This window comes from Cryptomeria japonica, chromosome 10 (assembly GCF_030272615.1).
Source record: "Cryptomeria japonica chromosome 10, Sugi_1.0, whole genome shotgun sequence".
NCBI classification, from domain to species: Eukaryota; Viridiplantae; Streptophyta; class Pinopsida; order Cupressales; family Cupressaceae; genus Cryptomeria; species Cryptomeria japonica.
The window spans coordinates 802,836,818-802,848,982 of record NC_081414.1 but is presented as its reverse complement, the minus strand read 5'-3'; the positions used below and the strand labels follow the sequence as shown (position 1 = coordinate 802,848,982).

Sequence of the window (12,165 nt, the reverse complement as noted above, 5' to 3'; positions counted from 1 at the left end):
GCAACCATGTGTTTGTAAAAGGTAATTGTTTGTATATGTAAAACTATTAAATATGTAAATTATCTAATTAAATAATTGTATTGTAAACTAAAAGTTTAATAATTAGGAAAGATGCGTTATAACTCTAAGCCTGTGTACTCAGGCGGCCAATTTCTGCAAGTAGTGCATGACACTCAACTTTGAAGTCAACAGGAGAGATTTTATTGACCATGACTTTCATCTTTGATTCTGAATTATATGTGTCAGTGGAAACTAGCAGTGTGAATGAATAGTGATGTGACAATAGTCTCTTGATCACTGAGCAAGGTGTTTGTGTTGTTGTCACATCATTTTATAGTGCACAAAGCTCTTTTGCAGTTTTGTGTAGCAAGTGAATGCCACCCTCATCAAATGTAGTGGCCCATAGAATACCTGTGGCATCTTGTAACTTTACTGGCAAGAGGTAACTATAATTACAATCTTGCATAGTCATTTCACATCTAGGGCAGAACCAAGAATCATCAACTTGTTGTGTACATTTGTTTTTGCAAGGCCTTCCATTGACTATTAGTGGACAAGTTGTGTAACATAAATTTTGGTCAGTTACGTTTACAAAACGCAGAACAACTAGCAAAGTAGTTTGAATTGTTTCTGGTTTGATACTCATCCTCTCACGGATTGAAGAAATAGTCATTCTAGTATATTTCCCATCTATGTGGATAGTTTCTGCAACAAAGGGTACAACAAGCAAAGGCTCCTTTCCTCTTAATGTTAGAGGTTCTGCTTCTGGAAAAGTTGGGTTGATATGTAATATGGTTGTAGCTGTTATGTTTATAAGCTTCCCATTGAAATAGCCAACATGAGCATTACGCAAAGCAAGGATAACCACACTATAATTGGTTAACATATTTTTCAATTCTAGGCCTTTTTGTTCTGCCATTGGACCCCATAGGTTGATGTCAATTGTTGAACCAGATAGATCATTAATTTTCACAACACGTTTTTGTGTTTGACTGCCATCTTTCCTGTGTATTGATATGATATCTCCAACGTATAAAATAAGGCCAATTATGTCAACCAATGTGTTATTTGTTAGATGAAACAATTCACTAATGGGTGTGAAAAGAGGACGTTGTTGATCTGATTGTTCTTCGTTGCTGCAACGTTTTAGTATGGATGCATCAGACAAGATGATTTCTAAATAACTATTTAGTTTGTTGTACCTCACATTTGCCTCCTTAATGGATCCCTTTGAAATAATATAATGTGAACCTACGTCCACACGGTTAGAGTGTAACTGAGCTATTTCATCAAAACATGTGACTCTAATTTCACAGCCCTCATAGTCAACAATGTCAAAACTAAACACATGGCCATTTTTTATGGCTGTGCTATATGCCTTAATAGGGCGTTTATGAGTAACTCTCCCATTGATTGTCCATTTATTCTAGTATGGATTCAAAGTTTTGATAGGGCTTATATTTTCAGAAGTTGTTGTTTGCGGGGATGGCAATTCAGTGGGAAACTGAAGAGATCGTTTAGATGTTGATGGTCTATACTCAAACATTATTTCTGGTTTTTGTTCTTTGAACATGTATATTGGTTTACCAAAGAACGGGCAATCACTTTGTTTCACTTCCAAACTAAGTATTACAATAGTCATGTGAAAACAAAAGACTTCTTTTTAAATTACTGTTAATTATACTTAAACAAAATTTAAAAGAGATGAAACATATTGTATTTAATAACCATAGTTTGTTTCCTACATTGTGTTCATATGTATCAACATGTATAACTCGATAATTGGACTATTGTGCCTATTTTTAGAATATCTGAATCTATTAGAGTAGCATATTTAGAAGGCAAGATTGCCAACTGCATGTATGTGCCATCAGATAACACTAATTTATGTCTGTTAGTATCATCTGTGTTGTTCTGCATTTTCTAAAATGACAAAACTTGTAGCAATGTTGAAGGAAGGTCATCCCCAACATTGATAGATTGTATTGCAAAAGGGGTAGGGGCATACTCTAAGGATTTTGCCTACAAAAAAAATATGAATATAGAGGATTTAATTTTAACGTTAAGCAGGTCATATATTTGCTTACTTGTTAATATAAAGCTTGTGTTAGTAAAGTATGTAATCAAGCTATGTTATCTACAGAGTATTCATCTACTTTTGCACTATGCTATGAAAAAATGATGCATGTGGTAATGAAAAGGATGGTATGGAAAAGAGAGATGTATTGTCAAAAAAAAGAGCATAAAAGCTTTCTATTTTGAAAAGCTTTGATAATTTAGCTTACCAAACTATCAATTGTGCAGTGGTCTATCAGTTCAGATGTGGCTGTTGAAGATGACATTGTGCATATATACCTTTTGACAATTAAAAGTAAATTATAAGCATGATGAATTCTAGTTCTTATATCAGAATACAATCACAACATGATTTAAGCTGATCAAAGGTATATATGCACAAGCACAGTAAAATTAACTAAGCATAGAGTAGCGCTGTTAGAGTTTAAATTTTGTCTCAAATGGTAACATATTGATCATAATGTGATTGAAACATGTATTCAAAACGATAATTGGTCATATGCTGATAAGCTTAAAAAACATAAAGTATCACTTTATGATTTACGTATTTGAGAACATGTTAACAAAATATGAGTTCATCTCATCAAAGATCATTCAAAATATAAGATGCATTTGTTTGTTTCAAATGTTAATCAAAAAATGAATGTAACTTTTCAAAGATTCAATAATTACAAAAACATAGGATCAACCCAAGCAACCCATCCAAGCTGGTTATCAGTCCATTTAAATACTCTGTCTTCCAATGTGAAAATAACCATTGGATCAGTTAATTGTTCAGTACTTGGTATTGATAAAGGCACTAATTCAATACTATGTATGGTTGTTACAACACTACAAGATGTAGAAAGGTTCACTGTTGTTTGGTTTGGTGATTTATGTTGGTAGTGTTGAATTATCTTTCTGAGGTTGCTCTTTAACTCGTTGCTTTATTGAAACATGCTTTTAATGACATTGTTGATGTCATTTGTTTCTTTCAATCTTCTATCCATTGTTGAAATTTGATTGTGTTAGTGTGGTTGTTTTCTGTTGGAATGACAAAATGGAAATGCATTACTAAAAAAAGTGAACATAGAAGAATAATACAACATATCTTTAAGTAGGTCATATTTTTTTTTGTAAATCGTAACGAATTTAGTATTGACTGATTATAAAAACTTGTAATAATTAGTTAAATACTTTAAGCTTTGTAAAATGACTAATGAGCCAACTTTGAGATGTGATTACTTTTTTTTTGGATATATAAATTTCAGAATGAATTTACATGTAGGCAATGCTTTCACTCTGCAAGACAAGTGCTTAGTTTGATTTATTTTAGAGTATATGTATATATATCCATAGATATACATACACGTATACATGTCTATATAGATATACATACACGTATACATATACATCTATATCTATATATATACATGGATATATATATTTAAGTATGGACATGAATGCTTTCACTCTGCAAGGTAAGTATTCAGTTTTACAGTTTGAAGGGTCTGTGAAATGAATACAACAACGAAATCAAATACACTTGTGTGTTTGGCTAGGGAGGAAAACATTAAGGACAACACCACTTCAAAAATGAGAATTTATAATTAGTAAAGGAAAGAACGTATCTATCTTATATAATAAGTTGGTCACAAAATGAGAATTATACACATCAATTGCAAAATATTAATGTTGTAAAAGTGGAACATTTTTTAGTGGTTATTTATCTTGGAGATTAAAGGCCTTCATGTGCACAAATTCAGTTATCTGATTTGTGTGAATCTGAGCAAACATTTTGTGAAGCAATGTTGTGTTTAATGTTTTCCTGTGCAAGATGCAAAATCCTGCTATCAATCCTTGTCATTGTCAAGCTTGGGAAAATATACCGAGAAGTGTCCTTTTCATGTATAAATCCTCAAGATATATATGTGAATGTTGAGCAAAGCTCATCAAGATAGTTTAATAGGGAGAAATCACAGGGATAATCATGGTAGGATCAAAACAAATGCAAGGAGTCATGGCCTAATAATGGGAATTTCATATAATGTATCCTTAGACTTGATAAACGTGTAGGTACTTATATGTGATGAGGTTTACATGACAATAGAAAGTGAACAATGATAGTCGTCAAGGAAGTCATTTTTTGAAAAAAATTAGATCTTAGATAACATGGAGCAAAAATAAAGACGATAGTGAATTATTAGAGAAATCACAAGGATTTTCATACTAAGATTATATAAACCTTAAGGGGTTTCCTACATAAAATGACAAAGAAGTTTACAAAACAGGGGAAAATTTAGAATCTTATAACAAGCAGTTAATGACATCCTTTAAATATCAAGCAATAACCTATAGTATTCATCAATAGTATCAACCAAGGTTAACCATGATAAAGTGAAATTTATTGAGTTGCATTTTTCTGAGTTTATAGATTAATATTGAATTGGGTTTTATGCAATGCTTTACGAAACACTTTCGGTTTGTGTGCATTTTGTTGTAGGTTAAAAGGGTTTTAGTTGGGTGTTGCAATTTGGAGATATTCATTGATTTAAGTTTTAACCAGTATCAATAGTTTAAGGTTCTATTTCGACTACGATATTTCTTAATTTGCTTTAATGTTTTCATCCCTGATGGTGTGCACGAATGTCGACGTTCTTTATGGCCGCTTCGAACCATAAAATGTAATTTCTTTTGTTGCTCTCGAAAATATTTTGGTCTACAAATTTTCATATAACGTTGGATGTAGTTGTCGAGTTAGGTTTTATTCTGCCTGTCAGTGTTTTGTTGGGCTTGTTTGTGAGCTTCTAGTCGTGAATGGTTTTACTCTGCAAGGTAAGTGTTTATTTTAAAGTTTTTTTTAATTTGTAATGCATTGTTTTATAGTGTTTTTTTTTTTCCACGTGCAGTACTTGCAGGGTTGTTATTTTGTTTATGTTGTTTAATTGTTTTTGGATGTGACTACTTTCACTCTGCAAGACAAATGTTTATTTTAAAGTTTGTTGCATTTGTAATGCATTTTTTTATAGTGTGCTTATGTTTTTCCGTGGTGTGCTTGTAGGGTTCTTACTTTGTCATGGGCGCTTGAAGCTATAAAATGTAATTTGTTTTGTTGTTGTTGTAAGTATTTTACTCTGTAAATTTTCTTGTAACATTGGATTTAGTTGCCGAGTTAGGTTTTCTTCTGCTTGTGAGTGTTTTCTTGATGGGGTTTCTAAGCTTCTCACTGCAAGGTAACTATTTTGTTGTTGTCGTAAGTATTTTACTATGCAAGGTAACTGTTTACTAATGTTTGTATTGCATTGTTGTTAATTTACAACAGTATTTATGTGATTACTGCTGTGTGCACATGAAGGCTTTTATTTTGTAAGATTATATATATATATATATATATATATATATATATATATATATATATATATATATATACATCATGTGTATATATATGTACATGTATATACATACATACATACATACATACATACATACATATATATATATATATATATAGAGAGAGAGAGAGAGAGAGAGAGATGTGTTGGCACTCTAAAAATTTCTTTATCCTTGCAGGCTTGCTACTTTGTTTATGTTATTTAACTATTTGTGGACGTGACTACTTTTAGACTACAATGCAGACTTGTATCAATAAATCCTACACACTTTAGAATGGAGTTATTAAAATAGAGATATGATAAAACCCTATATATATACATACACACATGTGTATATATACATACATGCATATATATATGCGTACATGTGTGTATTTATATACATGTATACATGCCTATACATACATGCATATATATGTGTACATATTTATGTACATATACATATAGCAACAATACAATGCATTCTAAGAAAAAAAATTATATATATACTTTGTTTATGTTATTTAACTATTTGTGGACGTGACTACTTTCAGACTACAATGTAGACTTGTATCAATAAATCCTACACACTTTAGAATGGAGTTATTAAAATAGAGGTTTGATAAAACCCTATATATATATATATATATATATATATATATATATATACATACACACATGTGTATATATACATACATGCATATATATATATGTGTACATGTGTGTATTTATATACATGTATACATGCCTATAAATACATGTATATGTGTGTGTGTGTGTGTGTGTGTGTGTGTGTGTGTGTGTGTGTGTACATATGTGTATGTACATATACATATAGCAACACTACAATGCATTCTAAGAAAAACAATTATATATATACTTTGTTTATATTATTTAACTATTTGTGGATGTGACTACTTTCAGACTACAACGCAGACTTGTATCAATAAATCCTACACACTTTAGAAGAATGTTATTAAAATAGAGATTTGATAAAACCCTATATATATACATACACACATGTGTATATATTCATACATGCATATATATATGTGCACATGTGTGTATTTATATACGTGTATACATGCCTACACACACACACACACACACACACACACACACACACACACACACACACACATATATATATGTACATTTGTGTATGTACATATACATATATCAACACTACAAAGCATTCTAAGAAAAACAATTATATGTATATGTATATGTATATGTATATGTATATGTATATGTATATGTATATATATATGTATATATATATATATATACATGTATATATATATATATATATATATGTATATATATACATGTATATATATATACATGTATATATATATATACATGTATATATATATATACATGTATATATATATATATACATGTATATATATATACATGTATATATATATATATACATGTATATATATATACATGTATATATATATACATGTATATATATATATATATTGGTACTCTAAAAATTTGTTTATCCTTGCAGGGTTCATATATATATATATGTATATGTATATGTATATGTATATGTATATATATATCTATATATATATATATATATATATTGGTACTCTAAAAATTTGTTTATCCTTGCAGGGTTCTTACTTTGTTTATGTTGTTTAACTATTTGTGGACATGACTACTTTCAGACTGCAACCCACACTTCTATATATAAATGCTACAGACTTCAGAATGGACTTATTAAAACACTTATATACATAAATGTGTACGCATAAAGAACGTCGACATTCGTGCACACCCTCGGGGATGAAAACATTAAAGACAACGTCACTTCGAAAACAGAGCACATACATGGACAGGACCGGAAGCGGACAGCTGAGGAAAATGCAGGGACACGTCACCATGTGGGCTAAAACGTCGGGCAGTGGACACGTCACCACAGGAAGGAAAACACTGGTTGCAAGACATTCCGGCGGTTGGCGGAATGTCTTGCACTTTGTAGGCGGGTTTCTCCCACTAAAAGCCTATCAACTTAATAAATGCTACAGACTTCAAAATGGAGTTATTAAAACACACATTTGATAAAAGTATATATATATATATATATATATATATATATATATATATACACGCATATAAATATTCGTACATGTCTGTATATATGTAATAACCCACCATAATTAACTCAACAAAATTGACCATTCTTTTTTTGTGTGTTTAATTTAATCATTGTGTTTGATTCAATTGCATACTCTGGGCATCCATCCATTTGGATTAGGCATTCATCCATCCGGGATGAGCATCTAACCATACGGGTTAGGCATTTGTCCGTACGGAACATAAGATTTCATCTATCCAATATGGGATAGGCATCTACCCATACGGGGTAGGCATCTATCCAACCGGGATAGGAGGTGCTCTGGCCAGAGACTTAGACTCATCGGGACCATTCGGGTCCTGAGCCACTCGCTAAGTACTACACTCTTCTAACAGAAGTGCACCGAGGTCATCGTCCTTAGGAGTAATTGAATAACATAATACAAGCTTGAATTCTACCTTGGAATTTGGCTTAAAGCCTCGGGAAGTCAAGTGAATCCATACGGGATTCCTTCCGAGTATGCATTGAATTACTTTTTCCAATTTTAATTATCTTATCTTTCAAAATAGGATTCTTACTCAATCTTTCCTTTTTCAAGCATAGAGCCCACCCACAAATGCCTGAGTACGAGGGACAACTCCGTTCCAAGACTGCCTACATACCCGCTTCGGCACGGGATCAAGGCGTAAAGTATGTAGTTCTATTTTCTACTCTATGGTTTGATGTAAACTGATTAGTGGGTATGCAACCCTTTCTAGGGTCAATGTCCCAGACAGTTTCTCTGCGGTTGCTACCCACGATGGTAGCGCTTAAGCAAAGGCTCAAGATGGCCTATTGCTTGTGGCCTAAAACAACTAGATCCTAATTCCTATCATGAGCGTCACCCTTGACCAATTGCCAATCGACGACAAATCTTCAAGATTTAATCAACTTCGTAAAAGTATTTCACTCAACATCCCTATAGGGGTTTACTATAGTTTAACTAGGCGAATGAAAGATCGTTTTACAATTATCTTATTAAATTATTGATCCAAGGGGGATTACCCGCCCCTTTGATTTTAACCTCCAAGTGTCCCTTATTACTCCCCGACAATTTATAGGGATGATGCCATAGACATCATTGATGTAGCTTTATTAGGCGTTAAGTGCAGTAGTACAACATGATGGCATTACCCGTAAGCGTGACCCAGAGGCACCGTATATACCGAACGCTACTACGTTTTGGTTTCCATCTTCCTTCATTTATTTTTCTAACTAAGAAGCTATGAAAACATCATGCTTGAAAATAATTACTAATTGAACGTGCATAATTTTAATTGATTGAAATAACTACTTGAGGAGTTACATAGAATAAAAACCATAACTTGAAATATAACTTGCATATTAATAATTACATGTGTACTTGCATGGAGATGATAACGTTAATAAAAGTAATTAATCTATAAGTAATTTGCATGATATAAGAATAGTGTAACTTGCGTGTATGATTAAGCAATTCAAAAATAGTAATTAATTTAGACCTTCGATACAATCATATTAATGTGAATTAATCGCTAAAGGCCAACTAAGTGCCCCAATGGATCTTAAATGGATTGAATAACTCAAATTAAGAGAATATAATTTACAATTATAAAATTTACTAAGGATAAATTAATTACGAACTTGCTACACAATAATCCCAAAATTTTTCCTAAGTCAAAATTCAATATCTTAAAATTTATACTAAGGGAAGAATCAACATTTCCTAAATGCCATTATTAACAAAACTTAAAATTTAAACTAAAATAATTAATAGCAATTAACTTAAATTTTTAACCCAAGTAATTACTAAAACTTCAAATTGCAAAATATATAAAAACTAACTATAAACTAAATAGGCAAAAAAAAAATTGAAATAGTTAATAGGGGTGTGGGGTAGGGACCACGGGTCCCATTGTTGAAATGTGGCGACTGATCAACAAAGTACTGTACACTCAGCATGTATCCTCGCCGAGGTCCGGTAGGGGTTCGGGGGTGGTAGCCCCCGAGAAAAGCGGGGGTTCGGGGGCGGCAGCCCCCGAGAAATTTTTTTTTTGCCATTTTTCGTTGATGAAAACCAACATTGTAATAAAACCCTAAAAAGGCCGACTTTGTTTGTTGCCCTAAAAACGCATGTTGTAAGCGGCTGGGATGCTTAAGGCATTGTAAGGTTGATGTACTATTTTTTGCTGGATAATAAGAAAGATTGGACGACTGTGTATGGTGGACGTAACCCATTCTGGGTGAACCACGTTAAATCTCTGTGTTATCTATGTCCTGTTTTATTTCTTTATCTTTTGTATTTAAATCTGCATATAATTGTTAGTTCATATTTGCTTCGGATCTGATTGAAACCCTAACACCCATCACCCCTGCGGTCCTGCATGCGCAGGCCCGCAGGGTTGAGGGGACATCGCGGGTCCCTCCATTCCCCCTGCGGCCACTATTGTGACAATGACCGCATAGGTAGTGGAGGGTACCACTACCCCCCCCCCCCCCCATCCCCCCCAGGCGGTTACAATAATTGTTGTCCCTGCATGCCATCCGCTAACCGTTCGAATATTTTTTGAATGTCGTGCCAGTTCGCCTTGCAATATTTAATAGATTTTAATATTTGAAATAAATTTGATGTATACTTATATATGCATTTTTATATGTAAGAGGATTGCATTTCCAGATTATTAAATTACATAAAGAAGAGCAGATAACAAGTATGTGTATAAAAGAATATTAATGTAAGAGAGAATAACAAATTAAATCCCAGGGACAAAAATATAATAGAGAAATAAAATAACCAAAGAAGGATTTATTTATTCATTCACAGAGAGATTTATTTCTTTATACAGAGAGATTTATTCACAGAGAAAGATTAATTTATTCATTCATAGAGAGATTTATTCCTTCACACAGAGAGATTTATTCACAGAGAAAGATTAATTTATTCATTCATAGAGAGATTTATTACTTCACACAGAGAGATTAATTTATTCATTCATAGAGAGATTTATTACTTCACACAGAGAGATTAATTTATTCATTCATAGAGAGATTTATTCCTTCACATAGAGAGATTTATTCACAGAGAAAGATTAATTTATTCATTCATAGAGAGATTTATTCCTTCACACAGAGAGATTAATTTATTTTTATATTCAATATCATCTAAGAGAAAATAGAAAAGCAAAAATTTGATTCTCTACCTTTTAAATAGATTAAATAAGATATACAAGAGAATTTTGCATTTGTATTTAAAAGAGAAGGGATCATAACACTGTATTTCTTTAAAGGAAACAAAAATAGATTTTTCTTCTTATCTAGCTATTGAGAAATGATTTCTTCATAATACTATATGCAACCAAAGAATCTAGAAACTATATATTTTACTAAATACAAATTCCTCATAAGATAAAGGGAGAGAACCTGGTTTACTGAAGCTTGATGTTGAATCCTCTAGCTATCCTTTGATCTTTCCTTGCAGTGTGAGAGATATCCTTCAACCAACAACTAAAACAAATCCTGCAACAAAAATGAGACTACAAAAAAAACTTGGGAAATTTCCTTCAAAACATAATCAACTCTCTTCTTTGAAACTTGCCTACAATTTTATAAGAAAATTCCCTCCATTCCACTATCTAAAAAATTTAATTAAAAGGGAGATTCTTTCCCAATTTTGGACTTCATGCAATTGATTAAACTTAGTGGGGGAGTTACATGCAAGGTGGTGGAGAATCCTCTAGAAACTTCTTGTTCTTCCTACAACATGTGCCATAATTGGATGTCGAAAATAAATAAATAAAAATAATGTATATTTTCCATGTGTGTGTATGTGTTATTATTATTTTATCCTTTTATAATATTCATTCAATCATTTAAATAGCTTATCCAAAAATATAATAGAGTTGTATTTTAAATCCAAAAGTGATAAAGGAGGGTTGTGACATCCTCCCCCCCTTAATTTGTGCATCGTCCTGATGCACTTATTGAATGCATCCAAAAGAGTCTATAGTTCATGATTAAAACAAAAAAGGAAACATTTGCTGCATTTCCTTAGTATCTTCCCACGTGGCATTCTTTTCATCATACTGGTCCCATTGCACTTTGCATTGATCAACCTCTCTGTTGCACAACTGGCACTGGCGCCTCTCCAAGATTTTGAATGGCTCTATCATTATTCCTCCCATTTCCTGGACCTATAAAGCATCCCAATTCAAAATGTGTTTCTCATCAGGTACATACTTTTTAAGAAGAGATACATGGAAGACATCATGGATTCAGCTCAATTGGGGAGGTAAGGTCAACCGGTATGCAACTGGATTGATCCTTCCCAATATTTCAAAGGGTCCAATAGAACGAGGACAAATCTTATGGAACTCTTGTGTGGCCTAACCCTTAGGAAGACTTTCTCTCCCACCTCAAACTCCCTTGGCGTCCTGTTTTTGTCTGCATAACTTTTCTGCCTATCTGAGGCTTCCTTCAATCTTTGCCTAATTTCCTTAGTTTTCCTTTCCATCTCCTTCAACATATCTGGTCCAACAATTACTCTATCTTCGAGACTATCCCAACTCAAAGGTGTTCGACATGGTCTACCATACAATGCTTCGAAAGGTGTCATTCCCAAAGATGTTTGAT

The 12,165-nt window shown here is 32.5% G+C and overlaps 1 protein-coding gene across 1 annotated transcript in view; it reads right to left on the bottom strand.

Moving 5' to 3' along the window:
- Window positions 1–331: 331 nt before the first annotated feature.
- Window positions 332–12,165, bottom strand: part of LOC131859291 (replication protein A 70 kDa DNA-binding subunit A-like) — an 82,224-nt gene continuing 70,390 nt past the window's right edge. Inside the window, exon 3 of the mRNA XM_059212882.1 lies at window positions 332–1,426. Within this exon, the coding sequence (XP_059068865.1) occupies window positions 332–1,426 (1,095 nt within the window). The remainder of the gene's footprint in view (window positions 1,427–12,165) is intronic.